The sequence below is a fragment of the Panthera uncia genome, chromosome F2 (genome assembly GCF_023721935.1).
Source record: "Panthera uncia isolate 11264 chromosome F2, Puncia_PCG_1.0, whole genome shotgun sequence".
In the NCBI taxonomy this organism is placed as follows: Eukaryota; Metazoa; Chordata; class Mammalia; order Carnivora; family Felidae; genus Panthera; species Panthera uncia.
In genome coordinates, this window is record NC_064812.1 from 62,266,818 (window position 1) to 62,285,685 (window position 18,868).

General features: G+C 42.9%; 1 protein-coding gene across 9 annotated transcripts in view; it reads left to right on the forward strand.

Annotated features, from left to right (window-relative positions):
* NCOA2 (nuclear receptor coactivator 2) overlaps positions 1 to 18,868 on the forward strand; it is a 290,814-nt gene that overhangs the window by 227,193 nt on the left and 44,753 nt on the right. For all 9 annotated transcript variants that reach the window (XM_049633288.1, XM_049633287.1, XM_049633295.1 and 6 more), the window contains 7 exons: positions 833 to 936; positions 4,868 to 5,045; positions 7,931 to 8,119; positions 11,006 to 11,107; positions 11,625 to 11,768; positions 14,899 to 15,046; positions 16,775 to 18,044. In XM_049633288.1, coding sequence (XP_049489245.1) covers positions 833 to 936; positions 4,868 to 5,045; positions 7,931 to 8,119; positions 11,006 to 11,107; positions 11,625 to 11,768; positions 14,899 to 15,046; positions 16,775 to 18,044 — 2,135 coding nt within the window. The remainder of the gene's footprint in view (positions 1 to 832; positions 937 to 4,867; positions 5,046 to 7,930; positions 8,120 to 11,005; positions 11,108 to 11,624; positions 11,769 to 14,898; positions 15,047 to 16,774; positions 18,045 to 18,868) is intronic.

Here is an 18,868-nt window from a genome sequence, read left to right on the forward strand (position 1 = left end):
CCTAGCAAGTTGACGACACGTATGTTATGTTTTAAACTTTTTTTGGCGTTCTTGAAATAACTAGTTTGCATAAGTATTGATGACTGGACATCTATTTATTCTCTGAGAATTATCCATGAGGGGCATTTCCCCAGGCCCTCCAGGCCTGAACGCTGCCTGGTACATTGTAAGCCGGAGCATATGTGGTGCCTCCTGTCCTAAAAGGGCGGCCCCTGAACTCTAGGGGCTTGATAGGGTGCCTCTGGTCTCTGCCTGAAGTCGTTCAGCGCCTTCGACCAGACAGGGACCGCCAGCCTTCAGGCCACTTTAACTGTGAATGTGATGGGAGGTGGAGCAGGAGGAGAGCCCACGAGGCACTTGTTACAGCGTGTCACTTGGGGGCAGCGGTAGCAAGCTAGGACTCCTGTTTGTTCCTTCAAACATGTGGAGATGTGTCTCCGAATGTGCTACCGAATTCTGAACAGCAGGCCTTCCGTTATCCTAGTTTGCAGAGTCCCCTGAGCAGAGACTAATTGTGCCATAGTGTTTGGCGGTTTTGTCATCTAGGAAAAAAAAAAGGCTCGTCGGGGACTAGCCTGAGACCACTAAACTCATTTTAGCCACTGCCTGAGAGGGGATCTGAGCCACAGGTTCTGGAGGTGAAAAGTTAATGTTCTGCTTCCTGTTTCCAGCAGTTTCCCCCATTCAGCGGCAGTGGGGATGGACTCTAACTCTTTTATAGCCACGTCTGATTCCACTAGAGATTTAAAAAATCATTACAATAAAAATGTTTCTGTGTCATTCTGTCCTTGAAAAAGCAGTGCCATTGAATTCACGCTTCTGTTTGTTGCAGAGAAAGCAGCAGCTGCCAACATAGATGAAGTACAGAAGTCAGATGTGTCATCAACAGGGCAGGGCGTCATCGACAAGGATGCGCTGGGGCCCATGATGCTTGAGGTAGCACGCCCTCATTTTCGTTCTGTACTTTATGCTGTTGTGGATCTTCACATTATTATGTTTAATTTTCGGGCGAATGTAATGTAAGGACAATCTACGCTTAATTTTCAGTCTTGAGGTTGGGGTACCACTGACCTGTTGAGCTTGCTAACACGTATTTATCTAGCTCCTCATTTCAGCACATATACATTTCAGGGCGATAATAGAGAATTAAACGAACTGGATTAGAATACAAATGGACAGACTTTCACTGCCAGTTGAGCATTCATTTTGGAAAACCATGTCCACAAGTCCCATTAACTTCTGCGATAGAGTTTCCGTTTGAAATGTTCCCCCAATTTTTAGGCTTTATATTATGCCGTATACACGTGCCTATATGTGCAGGTTAAAATTTGAGGACCAAGTAGAGGCTTCCGCTTTTTCTTTATGCTGCTTCAAACCAGCTCCTCTCCTAAAGATGAGAACTGAAGGAAAGGCAGAACTATTAAGATAAGCATCACAAACGTAGTGGTTGGTCTTAACTCCCTGTTGCTGATTAACTTTCGGGAGTTTTACGACCAGAATACTGTCTAGAATTTGTAGAGTCCGGCTCTCCTATTTTATGAACTAGCACAGTATTAAACACCGAGTGCTTTGCTGTACCTATTCCAAAATTAAAATTCAAGATGTGGGCTATGGTAAGATGAGGGAAAAAAAAATGTCAGCGAATGTATAACAAGAAGCAGAGGAGCCCGGAGACATAAATTATGTCAGTTCTCAGGATAATTTACTCTGCTGGCGATAGGATGAGACTGAAAAGTACTGCACGGCCGGGAGCCTGGCAGCGTTGTCACTGTGGGAGCAGTGACTCGCAGCAGCAGCCGTACGTATGTGAGAAATTAGGGTTTTTAAAACGAAGGTAACCAGTCGTTGCCCTCCTTTATTTTAGCTGGCACTTGTGATTGTGGGTTTTTGTTTTTGTTTTAGAAAATCTAACTCTGTGAAAATTTATCTCACAGGTGGAAGTGCGGGGGGTGGGGGGCGGGGGGACTTTTGAAAAAAAGTAAAGACCATCTGACCCAGTCCTGGTATTTAGAAATGACGGAATTCCTGGAGCTGGGCCTGCTAGCCAAAAGGTTTTAAATGACCTCGTGTGGCCCCTTGCTTATTTCTCTTGAATCGCTGGCTTGACAGTATCCAACTACAATTTTCAGGGAAAAAGCATGAATACACTTAACCTGATTTTCCAGAGTCAACAAGGAAGGCCAGAGAGTGCTACTTCCTGCTTGGTTCTTAGAAACAGATAAGACACCTCTGACAGGGTGGATTATTTAGAATTAGATGAAAGTAGATATGTTCCCGGGAACATTTTTTGAATTATAAACAAAATTGGTTTGAAAATCATAATCTGAATTATTAGATTATTATATTATTAGGAAATTCTCATATATCTGTGTTTATTCCTTGCATGGGAGAAGGTTAAAATAGGGTAAGCACTTCTGGGAAGATTTTTGAAGCTCCAAAAGCAAAATGTTTGGAGTAACCCCAAGGCTGTGATGCAAAGCCCTCTGAGCGCACGGTCATTGATTATAGACATCCGATGGCTGGGTATCAGTAGGCCTTCTCTCGTAAAATCCAGCCAACGTTTTTGCTGTTTTAAAGTAGTCTTCAGCGAATTCATTGTAGTCATTTGAGTACTTGTATAGCAGCAGGACCTTAGTGCTGAATATGTTAGAGAGCTAATGCCTGAATCTAGTGACTTAAAGTTTGAATTTAAGTGTTTTTCCCTGTTTACATGGAATAATTTGAACAGGGAAAACTTGTTCCTGTTGAGCTGTTCCTAGGCATAGATGCACACTCATGCTTACATCATAGCATAGTGGTTGCTAGGCAACAAAACCAAATGTCAGCTTTTTTCATCAGAGCATATCATAGTGTGCTTTTAAAAAAAACACAGTCTCATGAGATGAAACACTTTCATCTTTCGGTTATACTATGCTACAAATCAGTCTTTTTATCATGGTACAAAACATATGAGAAGCTGTTTGCACTTTCAAAAGTGAACTGTAAGTAATATAGTTATGAAAATCCCTGTGAATGTATATCCGAAGCAGTTAGTTTAAAAGGATACGTGGCACATAACTAAACAGCTGACTTGCTTCCTTTCACCCTTCCCAGACGTACACCTGCATACACATACTCACACGAGGTTTTTTAGGGGTCGGTGCCAGCCTGTTATGGAGGCCATCTCCATACAGTCTTGCTTTGCCCTGCAAAATTAGTTATACAATTGGTAAAACCTGACAGAATATTTAAGAAAAACTTAAAACCGAATGGTGTTATATTTAAAAAAAAAAAAAAAAAAAAGCTTTTCACTGGTGCCTTATGGTCATTTCTAATTTGAGAGAGCACTTAGTTTTGTGAAGAAAATAGAATTAAAGATGGAATATATTCCCAAAAAGCTCACAAAATAGGAACCTGTTAAATAATAAGGAGAAAGCAAACTAGGATAAAAGTAAATACTTCATGCCCCATCCATACACATTGTTGTATCAATATACACATGTAACATTCATGTTAAAAACAGTCGTAAACACAAACACATAGCACTAAACACAAACACATAGCACGGAGAAACTGACATAAACTGGGTAAACCAGCTGACCCTGTTTCGAGGTACGCCTGATCAATATCAAGCCTTCTCTAGTCCTGATCGTTCACCTAATCCATAAAACAGGATCTGACAAGCAAGGATCAGAAATGGAAAGGAGGAGTCACTAAGAAAAACTCCCTGAACTCTCAACTTTTGCCTCACCGAGGTGAACATGGTAGGAAAAGACTGGGGTAGATATCAAAATAGAATACTCTGCCACTTAGTAATCACGAGCATGAGCTGTAGAGTCGGGTCCACCTGGATTCCAGTTTTCCAGCTCTGCCACTGGCGAGTTTCAAGAGCTTACACAAGCCACTTAACCTCTTTGAATCTCAGTTTCTTCCTCTGTAAATTGGAGAAGACATTCCTTCCAGAGTTGTTAATATTAAGATGACATAATGTGTTTAAGGCACAGTGAACATGCTCAGTAGTTATTATGTTCATTTCCTGAAATGATCCTAGAGCCTTTCTGTCCTTCCCTAATCTAGATTGGCATGACAACAGCAAGGAGTGAGGCCAAGCACACGTTATGGGAAAGCACTAATGTTATCTGGGTGACTGGGGACCTGCATCTCGATGGCCTGGAGAACAAGTAGTAGAAAAGGGCACAGTTAGTTCACTTTCCAGTTCTCGCTGTCAAAATCCAAACGTCAAGTCCCCTTCCAGTCTTGGGACAGTGCTGGCCACATCTCCACCTGTGGTCCCCATTGCCATATCAGAGAGACACTTCCCAGACCCTTTCCCCAAACCATAGAGGATTGGCTTTTGAGATCATCTGCAATTCTTTCCATTTAAACCCTGGCAGCTTTAAAGGTAATCAAATCGGGGTCTGTTTAATTTTTTTTCTCTTTAAACCGAGGGGAAATTAACAATGACCCCTTCCTCCCATTGTATTACATGAGAAACTGTACAACATAATTACTTTGTTTTGGATTGGTAACATAAATGTTGTTGTCGGGGCCGTGTGGAGTCCACCAATATAATTTTGAAAATATAGATAAATGCCTGTACTTACCTGGCAGTAATCATTATCTTCTGATAAAATAACAGAGTAATGTTGGTCATTTAGTGTGCGGTAAGAAACCCTGATCTAGGGTCTCTCCCACTTACTAAGATGGAATAATTTCACCAAGAGAAAATGTGCTAATTGTTCCTAAAAACTAAGAGAGGGGCAAGAGAGAAATCTCTTCTCTATCTATATGTGAATTATACATTTCCCTTAATGGGATCAGCCCTTCTTAACAACTGCATATGATTTTCTGTTGTATCATGTCTAACACAATTTGCCTTTTCCCTCAGGCCCTTGATGGGTTCTTCTTTGTGGTGAATCTGGAAGGCAACGTTGTATTTGTTTCAGAAAATGTGACACAGTACCTAAGGTATAACCAAGAGGAGCTGATGAACAAAAGTGTATATAGCATCCTGCATGTTGGGGACCACACTGAATTTGTCAAAAACCTGCTGCCAAAGTCTATAGGTAAATGATGGTCTGCCGGGTCCCCCGCCCCATACACACGTGGTCTTGGTTGGAGGGAAAAGTAGCACTGTATTACGTCAGTAACTGGGTACTTTTAGAGATGCTTAGATTAAGTGTTTAAACTTAAAAGTCATGGAGAAAAGGGCATCTGCAGATCGTGATCTTGAACAAATGATTGTCTTGATCCTCAATTTTAAAGTACATGAAGAGAATTCAGATGGAAAGTACTCCTGTGGCAACTGTTTTCATGGGGTTTGTGTTGTGGTTTTTTAAGAGGGTGCCACATCGCCTCCCTCTCTATCCAGTGCCAGCCGACCCTGCTTTGTGCTTTTTCCACATGATTAAGAAGCAGAAGGTCATGAGAAGTTTGAGAATTTGACTTCACAGAAACAAAACCCTGAGTCCGTCTTGTGAAGGGAGTACGCGTGTGGGTGCGTACGGTACTCTAAAAATAAAATGTTAAGGAGCAAGTGGCATATAGAGGTTCAAATGCTATCAGCCTGGGAGCCCTAAATGGGCCCTTTCATTTCCCAGACGCTCCGGTGGCTGTGCAGGTGTCCCCCTCAGAAACTGCCTCCTTACCCCGTTTCACATCCCTGACTCCACCTCATCTGGAAGATGCTGTCCGGGAGCGTCCGAGAATGTTGAGGGCCACGTCGGAACATGGGCGGTTCACAGCATGGACCCACCTTAACCGCTGCTCCGGGGCATCACCGTTCCCACTTACTGAGTGGTTCTTTTTTAATATTCTCACTTAGACTGATGATGCTAAGAACATCTTCACAGATAAAAGGAAGTGCATATTTCAGGACAGAATAAGGTCAGGTCCTTCCTGAGTTAGCAAGTATTTCTGTTCTTTTTTTTTTTTTTTTCTCCAAATTGTTTCTATTAGCTGGTCTTACTGTTAACCACAGTAAATAGAAGAAGGCCCTTTTAAATTCCATTATGGCTCTCTTTTCCTTGGTTACGATAACCCTTTGTTCAAAGTGACTACAACAGTAATACAAAACATAGGAATACTCGTGTGAGATTCTTTAATTATATTCTCTAGTAAGTGAACAAGAAAATAGGATTTCTCATTCCAAGTAACTAATATTTTCAAATCTCTTCAGTAATTTTATGACTTCCTCAAAGGACCTATGTTATTAATTTGGTATTATTAATCCACTTGTCTGAAGAGCTCTTTTCCTTACTTCACATTGTACTTTTTTTATATTTTAAGATTCCTTATTAACCTGAGGTAATAAGAACTCTTTTTTCTTTCTTCTTTGATTTCTCTGTGTAAGTCTCCATTTCGTGGGTGAGCTTGCAGAACACTGACGGTGACACAGATCCCCCACGTCTGCCGAGGCGCATAAAGCTGGCTGTGACTCCTTCTATAATTCTAGAACAGCTTCTTGCAGCTAACTTGAAATTTCCTTTTTTCTTTCTAGAGTGTGTTTTCTTGTTCATTCCTTCACAGCCCAGCGGCTATGGGTTTAGCCTTGCATTCGCCAGAACACCTAGATGTCCTTTTAAGTGTTTTCCAGCTAGTGAGTTTTGAGGGTATGTTTGCTGATCTTCTCACTGGCCCTTTTTGTGATCCCCCCCTTTCATTGTCCTACTGGCCATCATATTTTTTAGATACAGCATAAGGAAGAATAAAGAAAAGATTCCAGCTCTTCTAGTCGTTGAGCATCTTTCTCATCAGTTTTCTCCTCTGTAGAATGAGAAAGTGGATCCGGCGATCCAGAAGCATTAATCCTCAAAATCAGTCATTCTTTTGTTTCTCTTGATTCACTAGTGCATTTCCCCAAAAGTAGTCTTTCCTCTGTCATTACCTCTCTCCTGATGTAATACACACATTTCTGAGTGTGGACACCAAAGCAGAAGACATGTGAAGTAGTCTTTCATTTGATAAGAAATAAATGACATTAACACAGCATCTGCAAGGAGTTTTCGGTCTAATTGAGGAAATGTACATGAAACGAAAAAAAAAAAAAAGCTACAATAGAGTCATTCAACAGTCAAGTTACAAAATATACACTAAAAGTTCTATAAAATTCGGGGTGCCTGCGTGGCTCAGTCAGTTGAGCGTCCAACTCTTGGTTTCACAGTCTATGGGTTCGAGCCCGTTATCGGGCTCTGCGCTGACAGTGCCGAGCCTGCTTGGGATTCTGTCTCTCTCTGCCCTCCCCCACTGCTGCTCGCTCTTTCTCTCTCTCTCAAAATAAATAAACTTTAAAAAAAAATTTTTTTTCTGTAAAATTCTATAAAAGAAAAGATCTGCGAAAGGAGGCAGTATAGGGATCTTGGCCTCAGAGCAGGCTACATTTGGGTGGGAGAAATAGAGGCAGCTGAACACTTTAGAGAAGGTCGCAGGAGCAAAGGTGTCCACACAGGACCGAGTATGGAGGACCGTGGGGGAGGCTTGTGCTGCCCCACGTGGGAGATCTGCTTAGATGGATACGGTGCGGCTGGTTACTGAGATTTGATTTATCAGTTTGAGTGGCTTTCCTTTTCCTGACCTTTTAAAAGAACTTTTATCCTTGTAAGGTCCAAATCCTTTTAAAGAACTTAATGCATGCTACAGTTGGTGCCAGCTACAGATTTTTGAGCAGGGGGTAACATATCTAACACTAGAATACAAGTAGGTGGAACTAAATTTCCAAGAAACCAAAGCAAGGGAAACACAAAAAGAAAGAACTGTATGCTAGTAATAAATAACCAAGGCCTGCGCTTGAAAGGAAGGAGTCAGGGTGAAGGGTAAGAAGTGTAAAAGTTATTTTGAAAATCCCAAGAGTGTTCCCAGGTTGTTAAAACAGTAGCATCATTTTGATAATTCGGCAGCGGTGAGTCTGATGTTAGTTCCTCGGTAATTCTCGGCTTGCTCTCGCCTCACTCAGTGAACGGGGGATCCTGGTCTGGCGAGCCTCCTAGGCGGAACAGCCATACCTTTAATTGCCGGATGCTGGTAAAACCTTTGCCTGATTCGGAAGAGGAAGGTCACGACAACCAGGAAGCACATCAGAAATATGAAACTATGCAGTGCTTTGCCGTCTCTCAACCAAAGTCCATCAAAGAAGAAGGAGAAGGTAGGGCAAAATCAGGATATTTCGTATGTATCTGTGTATTTATTCCTGTGCTACTTCTTTCACTCTTCATTATCTAAAACTAGTGGCCACACAAAGAAAAATTTAGCCGTGGTTTCTTTATCCTTTTCACCTACTTAATTTTTGTGACGAATTCAATTTTTATGTCTGTAAAACAGCACTGTCCAATAGAATGTTCCGCGGTGATGGCTGTCCAGGGCAGCCCCTACTAGCTGCTTGTGGCTGTTGAGCATTTGGTGTTTCAATAATGCAAATGGGGAACCGACTTTTCTACTTTATTAAGTTTACGATTACGTAGCCACATGTGACTAGCAGCTGCCTAACTAGAGAAGCTCTCTTAGTGGTTAAACCTCCCAGGGATCCTAAGCTCTTCTGAATGTCTACTGTGAGCCACAGCCCTAGAAAAAGGCATAAGTACAAACAACTTGTTTCATACACTTTCCAGGGGTTAATGGATTCCATCTAGTTTATCCGTGGATGCAGGGTCCAGGATATGGTGTATGTGATAGAATGATACTTGAGAGAGGCTAGAGACGGGAGTGGGGAATGGAGAGGACTTCAAGCTCGTAGGCCCACCCCCCTGAGGAGATGCTGATTAGTGTCCAACCCCTGTGCCCTCCAAGCGAGCCACGCCACGCCGCAGAGGGTCACTGTCTAATATGAAGCAGTGCCAAAGAATGCTTACTGCGTGCGTAGCAAGAGAGGAGGTGTAGAGGAGCGCTGGTGAATGGAGATCTCGTGGGCTTTGTAGTCAGACAGGCCAGGTCAGCCACTTACGAACTCTGTGACTTTGGGCAAGTTTTTTGACCTCTCTGGCCTACAGTTTACCCTCTCATCAAGGGGAGTCAAGAGTATCAGTATCAGAATGTAGTAAGGATTAAAGGAATATGCCTGAATCATGATTGGCATTAAATACTACAGAACGTCCTCGACTTACGGTGGTTTGACTTACTTTTTTTTTTTTTTTAAACTTTACAATGGTGCGAAAGCGATACACATTCGGTAGAAACCATACTTTGAAGTTTTGAATTTGGATCTTTTCCCAGGCTAGCGATATGCCTACAGTGCTCTCTCAGGATGCCAGGCAGCGACAGTAAGCTGCAGCTCCCAGTCAGCCACGCGATCCCAAGGGTTAACGACCGGTACTCACAACCATTCCATACCCACGTGTCCGTTCTGCTGTTTGCTTTCGGGATGGTGTTTAATAAATTTCATGAGATGGTCAGCACTTTATTAAAACATAGGCTTTGTGGTGGATGATTTTGCCCAACCGTGGACTGTGTGTATTTGAGCACATTTAAGGTAGACTAGCCTAAGTTATGCTTGGTAGTTTAGATGTTTTAAATGCATTTTTAACTTACAGTATTTTCCTCTTAAGATGGGCTTATCAGGACATAACTCCATTGTAAGTTGAGGAAGTTCTGTAGTTATTTCTTTTGGTTTTATATGCAAGTAATTTGTAATTTAAATTTTATTGAAAAGTAATGGGGCTCTCAGAGGTGGCATAATTTTTCAAAACTAAGTTTTTCCCTAGGTATGCAATGTTGAGGGATTTTTTTTTTCTTTTTATGCAACAGAGTACGTGCTGCTAATTCACCCATCTAGGATACTGTTCTTAAAGTGGTAGAAAAAAGATGTAACTGACCTAATGTGTGACTTTGTGCTGTGTATTTAAACACTTTTGTACCTTTAAAGTCTGGTTCTAGATAATTAACACAGTATGGCCTAAGAGTAGGGTTTCTGAGCCATGGTGTGCTCAGATTCGAATCCTGGCTTCACTAGTTTTGTATGGTGTTGGGCAAATTACTTAAACTTCGTGCTTTGGTTTTCTCCTCTGTTAAATGGAGATGATACTATCCCTGCCTCGTAGAGTTCTCACAAGGACTAAATGAATTGATAGCCTCTAAAGCAGCTAAAAAGAGGTCTGCCTCATAGCAAGTGCTCAAAAATTTAGCTTTTATTATGTTCAGAATGAAGATCACGTTTATATTTGTGATACCCACCATTACTAGATAGATTTCGAGAAATTCTTTCCCAGATTTAAAGATGAATAATCATAAATCAATGACATAAGATATGAAGACTATCATTTTAACCTTTTATCCAGCATTTTCGAAATTAAAAGAGCTACACAATGTGCTCCGCTTGTTACAAAGATAAATAAAACATCTCCGTGTTCTCTAGAAGTGAACACAGATGAATAAAACAGTTGACGTGGGTGAGGAATAAAGGCCTAGCGTTGGCCATGTGAGAAACCAGCCAAGGCCGAGATTCCCAACTGTAATGCAGCCACCCTGGTGCCTGCCACTCTTTCTAGGATTTCGTTCGTGTTCACATCTAGACTCCATTTAAACTCTTTGCGTTAAATCGCTCGTTGCCATTCTAGGGGTAGTTCCGTAGCTGGGTAGAAGGTCTATCTAGCTTTCCTGTATCGTGGTGAACCAAAAACTCGAGGAGCAAACCCTCGACAGAGCAGAGTATCAGGCTTTAGTTTTCGCCATTTGTCTACTTTATGTTGAACTAAGCTGGTTGTTCCCATCAGCCATTCTGTGAGAAAGGATTACACGCTCTTCCGTCCATCGCTGAGCAGGTAGTTTCAGGGCGGGAATGCTAGCGTGGCGGGTGTACTTTCGCAGCGTGGGTCGTGTGGCTTCAGCAGCTGACCCTGCACGGCACACCCTATCCTGTCCCCCAGCTGCTTCCCACTCAGGGGAGGAGAGCATGAAGCCAGTGAGTGGCAGAGGCACACAGCGTTTGAGCACTCCCTCCTCCGCTGATTTACAAGGTCATGTTGTCATAAAGACATTTGAGTTTGTTTGAATCACTGAAAAAGCCTATTATGATAACCATAAATGTATATGATTGAAGATTTGCAGTCCTGCTTGATTTGTGTGGCAAGAAGAGTTCCCATGAAGGAAAGACCAGGTCTTCCCTCATCAGAAAGTTTTACTACTCGCCAAGATCTCCAAGGTAAATTTTCTTTCCAGAGAAGACCGGGGGTGCCTGGGTAGCTCAGTCGATGTAAGCATCAGGCTCTTGATTTTGGCTCGGGTCACCATCTCACGGTTTGTGAGTTCGAGCCCCATGTCGGGCTCTGTGCTGACAGCGTGGAGCCTGCTTGGGATTCTCTGTCTCCCTCCCTCTCTGCCCCACCACTGCTCACACAATCTCTCAATAAATAAACAAACAAACAGATTAAAAATATATATACCAAAGAAATCATTGTAGAAGCTACATATTTGTAATGCAAGGAATATATTTAGAAGATCACGAAGAAGCTGAGAATAGTGACTGCTACCGGGGCAGAAGCCTTGAGGGGCTTGAGGAAGAAGGGGCGGTGGGGGGGTGGGGGGAGGGGCACCTATTTCACTGTCTACCCTTTGTGTGCTACCTGTTCTAAATAAGTAAATTTTATCTTTTAAAATGTTAGTCATTTTCGTAAATAATAGATGAGTACGTAGGTATAATGCTTGCTGTTATTTACTAGGCAAGATCACATCACTGGATACCAGCACCATGCGGGCAGCCATGAAGCCAGGCTGGGAGGACCTGGTGAGAAGGTGCATTCAGAAGTTCCATGCGCAGCATGAAGGGGAATCTGTGTCCTATGCTAAGAGGCATCATCATGAAGGTAGGCATCTCTGCATGGTACTTTTCTTGACGTTGATTTTGCTATGTTACTACTTCCTGTGGAAGCTTTCTCTGAAACAGTGGTTCTGAAGTTCACCTCAGGAAACTCGGGTCTGTTGACTTTTTGTGTTCATACGTACTTTGCATCATCCGGCCCAGAAAATGCTGCCATCTAAAGGAAAACTTTGTAGACTCTGTGGGACAGAAGAATGAGATGACTAGAAGATAATTTCATAAAGACAGAAGAAAAGGAAGGGAAAAAGGTCATGTTCGCTGCTCCTAAGGCTTCTGTATATAGAAAACTACATAATAAGGTACCACTTAATATCAAAAGAAATACCTGAATCCTAAAGAAAATCTGGAAGTAAGAACGAAATGAAATGTGCAAGAGCAGCTAAATTCCCGATAGGGGTCTCTCCGGCCCTCCTTCCACGTGATGACCACCGAAGACTGCCCAGGTATTTCTAGAAGGCTCCAAAAAATGAGGGGACTTGACTGAGGTCACAGGGCAGCTAGACTAGACCGTAATTAACAGGACCGCTAGAGCTAAAGCCAGGACTTCAAAGGCCTGTGTCAGTCATAACAGCAGCCCTCACCGAGCACCTGGCCTTTGTCCGACGCTGTCCTTCTTTGTAGTAGCTTGTTGCTCCTCAGCAACAGCCTGTGGGCAGGCGTCAGGAACTCCAGTTATCAACGGGAAGGCGGACGCAGATGAAGTGACTGGTCAGCACCCGAGCTTAATCTGGGGTGTCTCCTGGCAGTCTCCCTGTCGTGCCGCTCCCAGAGTTCTTTGCACAGAATCCCGTCTCCTCTAGTGCGTTCTGGTGTTCTGTCGTACTGGTGAGAACAAGGGGGGAAAGATGCCTTTTCCTTAGCTCTTCCTCATTAAGTACTAGGTGGGGGAGGGGGAGAGAGACCTCTTCTTCACCTAGTCTCCTGATCTGCTCCCATGGACGCCGCGTGTCCGGCGCGGGGCGCCTGGCTAGTGGGCCTGGATTCCCCAGGGAGCAGCCACCGTGCCTGTGAGGGACGAGGGGCGGCGGAGTGCGCCCTGCAGCTCGGTTGGGCGGATTGTCAGCGTTTTGGCAGAAAGAACATCCCGACTCCTCATTGAAACAGAGTTTTAGTTTGTCCTCTTCCCTTCGATGTGCATCTGTGACCTTAGCGTTTTACCAGTAGTGTTTGCTCAGACGCTGTGTTTTAAGACCGCTGATGAAAAAGTACAAATCGTAAATGACCTCTCTCCCCATTCCCTTATTTTTCTCCTCATCTTATTCATCTTTTTCATCTTCTTTATCCTTCTCAGAAATAAGCACACAATCCAGAACCTTGTGTCTTTCAGCATTTTTTTTAAGTTGGAAAGAATAAGAGGAAATAGAGGTTCTACACTTGGCAGAAATCAGTATTTAACCTACTGTTTCACTAGATCTGGTTTAAAATTTAAAAAATAGTAACAGCAAAGAATAAGAAATCACCACGAGCAAACATGGTCAGCATCCTTGAGTCCTGAGTAGCAATGCCCTACACTGAACTCTGTGGCCTCCCGAGTCCTTACAAAAGGGTTTACACAAATGTACCAGACACCGTGGTAGGTTTAAACAAGCGGGACCCACTGAAAGGAAACTCCAAAATGTATGAAATAGGTGAGATCGAAGGTAATCAATCACACTGAGTAAAAAGCTCCTAAAATGTTGTGTTGAAACGGAAGAGCTTGCTAAAGAAATCCAGGTGTATGCTTAAGCGTATCTACTTTAGTAGTAGAGATGTTTGACGTATTTCCAAATGAAATGGAAAACCTTCAGGGGTCACAGCCGAGGTCAGATAAAATTCTGAAATCATAAGCCATTCGAAGCAGGAGTCCCATTATAAAGATTGTATTCGTTCTGCCTTTTAGGAACATACTGCGCAAAAGCAAGATGCACATAAGTCCAGTGATTCATTTCCAGGACTCCCACTTTGCAGTAGCTTCGTGCAGCGGTTGATGGCACAAAGTAGTACCTAAACGCTGCGTGTACCTGAGACTGCGGAGGGGGTTTCATGGGGGAAATTGCTCGAAGTGAAATTCTGCCAAGAAAAGTCAGAATCCACACTGTGCGTCAGTGACTCTCTCGCTCCCTCCCTCCACTCACTCACTCGAGGCAATTTTGTGGGGTCGTGAACGTGCTGGTTCTGGCTGGTCTTGGGGCTCGCGGTTCAACCCACAAAATTTGTGTAGAAGAGAATGCGAGAAAACACGGTAGGCTTCTTAAAATGGTTTAAGAGGGTAACCAAATTATATGGCTCCTTTTTTTTCTGAGCCGAAATGTTCTTTTTCAATATGTAGTATTTGACCGTTTTAAAATACAGTTGTTTTAAAAGATAAACCTGAAGTTTTATCGTAAGAGAAGTTATTTTCACCTAGTTGATTTATACATTTTCTTCTGTTGTCTTGAAAATGGAAACAGATTCTTTATCCAGAAGTTAAACCATTCCGCTTTTATTGTTTCAGTTTTCTGTTTAGCCTTTTTTTTTCCCTCTGAAAAGATTTTTCTGATTGTTTATCTTTTGCTTCCTGTTGTCCCATCCACAGAAGTCATACTTCTTACACACTGAACAACAGATTGGGGAATAGTACTGTGAGATGGTGAACAGTACGTAACTTCAAGATGAATATTCAGAGGATACGTTTAACGTCATAAATTTTACTGTAATATTTTTATTAGCTTAGAGGGAAATTAAAGGCAACTTTACACTCTAAAGATATCCTGTCTGTGCACTGTACTGTTTATTTTAAACAGATCATTGTGAAGCTTGTTTTGAGCTAATCAATGGTTTACACTCTTTTTCGCCATGGTCCTGAAGATTTTAAAAAGAACCTAGCTTGAGGGTCTAATAAGCCTTATTTGAAAAACAAAAAACAAAAAAACACAATATATTGAATTTGTTAGTATTTTGAGTAAAAAAAAAAAATGTGCTTTTAAAATGCTGTAATGTTTTAATATCATAAACTATTACTGACAACTTTTTAACATGCTGGTAGGAAAATCTTCAACTTAACAAAGTTTATTACTGTTATTATATCTTATCCTGCCCCTACTCTCTGATTTTTTTTTTTTTCTAAACATGCATTCTGTTTCCTTACTTGCCCACAGTGCTGAGACAAGGATTGGCATTCAGTCAAATCTATCGTTTTTCCTTGTCCGATGGCACTCTTGTTGCTGCACAAACGAAGAGCAAACTCATCCGTTCTCAGACTACTAATGAACCTCAGCTTGTAATATCGTTACATATGCTTCACAGGTAATCCTAGTTATAAGAAATCATTTTCAAAAAAAAAAAATCATTTTCCCCTCCCAAGTCAAGAGAAGTGTTACAGAAGCAACAGATCACCCTAGAGCTTTCCAGCCTTGTCAGACATTGCTGTTAATCAGCCCCAGGCACGTAAAATATAAAACTGAGTTGCTATTAACTGTTGGCTAAAAGACAGCTTATTTATGATGCCAGCCAAGAGGGCTATACTTTGAATTCTCGTCTTAATACTAGTGACTTTTAAAAGGCAGCCGGAAGAATATAGGCTAGCACCGGCTTTGCTCTGGCACGACCGCCTGGTAGGTCGGAGAAGGGAAATCGATCGGTTCCCAGCGGTGACCCATGCAGTGTGGGAGTATTGAGGCATGATTGCTGGTCCTGTGTGTTTAAATCTAAAACTCTCAAATATACTCAGAGGCAATATTTTAGATTTTTATTCTCAGGCTTAAATTAACTTCTTGACGTTAGCCTTTAAATTGAAAGCTAATGAACATTTCCATAAAAAAAGAAAGTACAGAAAATTGAATGTTGATTTTAAAATGAATTTGTCATAAACTATATTGTTGTAGAGCACAAATTTAGGAAAATGATTACATTTCAAGTTATGTAAATATTTATGGGTGTGCTATATAAAAGTTTATGAGCTACTGTCAGAAGATATATAAAGTTGCTCTGGTTAAAGAGTCCCCTTTTATTACATTTCTTGATTATGTACTTTCTTGTTTAGGGATAAAAAAATGGGCAGCCCTGTTTGCCAACTGTTAATAAATCTGACCTCAAACTGAAACAATTTGAAAGTGATTACAGATGTGCCAAATTTCACCCCCCCTAAGTGAAAGCTGATGTTTGACAATTTGTGAAACCTGTTTTGTTTGGATTTGTGAACACATGTGGTAACTCACAAGTGACTGCCAAGGCTGTAAATTAAAGCTCATAGGACTTGGAAAATCATCTAGCTCAGAAAACCTGCTTTTAGTCACTAGTAAGGGAGTGGATGGGAGCTGTCTAGGTGTTGGGAAAGTAAGATCACAGACCAGGGTCACTCCGAAGTTTTGTCCCAGGTTGTCTGTCGGAAGCTCTCACTTTGACTTGCAGGGGGATCTCTTAGACAAGGTGCTCTAATCCTAAATGCTTTTGGTAACTTTATTGGTTCTAGAACTTGTGGAGTTTCTAATAGTTAGGGATGAGTCCCCCAGCCACCCCACCCCCACCCCCACCCCCACCAAGTTTGCGATTCGTCTTGAGCCAAGTAGTATACCTCAGAGCTCTCTGGGCTTCCAGATATGACTATTGTTAGGAATTAGAATCTGGCAAATAATTGAAGACAGCTCCACTCGTTTGGGTCTTTCCTTTAAGACGGTACAAGTTCTTAGTTATTCATGATAATATACATACCATTAAATGAGAAAGATACCATGTACTTGGAACCCCTCTAATGTCTTATCTGGTAATTACAGTTTCGATACAGTAGTAGTCAGATTTAAAGACAGCCCCTCTGTAAAACCGCAGACATCTTAATGAGTTGACTGAGAAATATCCCTCTTGGTCCAAAACTACGCGTGTTCAGTCTTGTCCGTAATTGCAGATTGTTTCATCAGAGTGTTATCGGTCCTTTAAACGTACTCTGTTCTTTTAAAGAAAAGAGGCCATCTCGTTTTCTTGAACTAATAACAACTTGCTAAGTATTTTTTCTTGTATATTTCTTTCCTCATTATACAGAGAGCAGAATGTGTGTGTAATGAATCCGGATCTGACTGGACAAGCGATGGGGAAGCCATTGAATCCAATTAGCTCTAGCAGCCCTGCCCATCAGGCCATGTGCAGTGGGAACCCAGGTCAGGACATGACCCTCAGTAGCAATATAAATTTTCCCATCAATGGCCCGAAGGAGCAGATGGGCATGCCCATGGGCAGGTTTGGTGGTTCTGGGGGAATGAACCATGTGTCGAGCATGCAAGCAGCCACTCCTCAGGGTAGTAACTATGCACTCAAAATGAACAGTCCCTCACAGAGCAGCCCTGGCATGAATCCAGGACAGCCCAACTCCATGCTTTCACCACGGCATCGCATGAGCCCCGGAGTGGCTGGAAGCCCTCGAATCCCGCCCAGTCAGTTTTCCCCCGCAGGAAGCTTGCATTCCCCTGTGGGAGTTTGCAGCAGCACAGGAAATAGCCATAGCTACACCAACAGTTCCCTCAACGCACTTCAGGCCCTCAGCGAGGGGCACGGGGTCTCACTGGGGTCATCGTTGGCTTCACCAGACCTAAAAATGGGCAATTTGCAAAACTCCCCCGTTAATATGAATCCTCCCCCACTCAGCAAGATGGGAAGCTTAGACTCCAAAGACTGTTTTGGACTTTACGGGGAGCCATCTGAAGGTACCACCGGTCAAGCAGAGAGCAGCTGCCATCCGGGAGAGCAGAAGGAAGCAAACGATCCCAGCATGCCCCAGGCTGTGAGCGGCGAGAGATCTGACGGACAGAGTAGACTGCATGACGGCAAAGGACAGACCAAACTCCTACAGCTGTTGACCACCAAATCTGACCAGATGGAGCCTTCACCCTTATCCAGCTCTTTGTCGGACACAAACAAGGACTCCACGGGCAGCTTGCCTGGTTCTGGGTCGACACATGGAACCTCGCTCAAGGAGAAGCATAAGATTTTGCACAGACTCTTGCAGGACAGCAGTTCCCCTGTGGACTTGGCCAAGTTAACGGCAGAAGCCACAGGCAAAGAACTGAGCCAGGAGGCCGGCAACACAGCCCCTGGTTCAGAAGTGACTATTAAACAAGAGCCCGTGAGCCCCAAGAAGAAAGAGAATGCACTACTTCGCTACTTGCTAGATAAAGACGATACTAAAGATATTGGTTTACCCGAAATAACCCCCAAACTTGAGCGACTGGACAGTAAGACAGACCCTGCCAGTAACACAAAATTAATAGCTATGAAAACTGAGAAGGAGGAGATGAGCTTTGAGCCTAGCGACCAGGTGAGTTTGTAATGCGCTCTCCCAAGTGTACTAATCCATACCCATCACGGCTTCTCGTAGGGGCGTTTGGAGGCCTCGGGTGACTAGAGACAAATAAGCCTTCTGCTTTGTTGTCCTTACGTTGAAACAGGCTTCGTTCTCACTTCAGCTGCCCGTTCCACATATTCTTGTCTAGCAAAGAGCGACATTGTTGTAGAGCCAGGGCTGGGCTGACTTTTCTTTTCTTTTCTTTTCTTTTTTCGTAAGGGGCCAAGTGGTGAATATTTTTGGCTTCGCAGACCATACGGTCTCTGCCACGACTCTTCAGTCCCGTCATTGTAGCGCAAAGACAGCCAGAGACCTAGACACTATGTAGACAAATGAGTGCACTGTGTTCCAGTAAAACTTTACATACGGACGCTGGTATTTGGATTTTGCAGTTTTCATGTGTCACAAAATACTCTTCTTTGGATTTTTTCTTCAATTATGAAAAAATGTAAATCCAGGGGTGCCTGGGTGGCTCAGTCCGTTGAGCGTCTGACTTCGGCCTAGGTCATGATCTCATGGCTCGTGAGTTCGAGCCCCGCATCGGGCTCTGTGCTGACAGCTCAGAGCCTGGAGCCTGCTTCGGATTCTGTGTGTATGTCTCTCTCTCTCTCTCTCTCTCTCTCTCTCTCTCTCTCTCTGCCCCTCCCTCACTCATGCTCTGTCTCTCTCTCTCAAGAATAAGTAAAACATTAAAAAAAATTTTTTTAAATGTAAATCCATTCTTAGCTCAGGGGCCATCCAAAAACAGGTGGTGGGCAGAATTTAGCCCACAGGCCAGCTGTACTTTGCTGACCCTG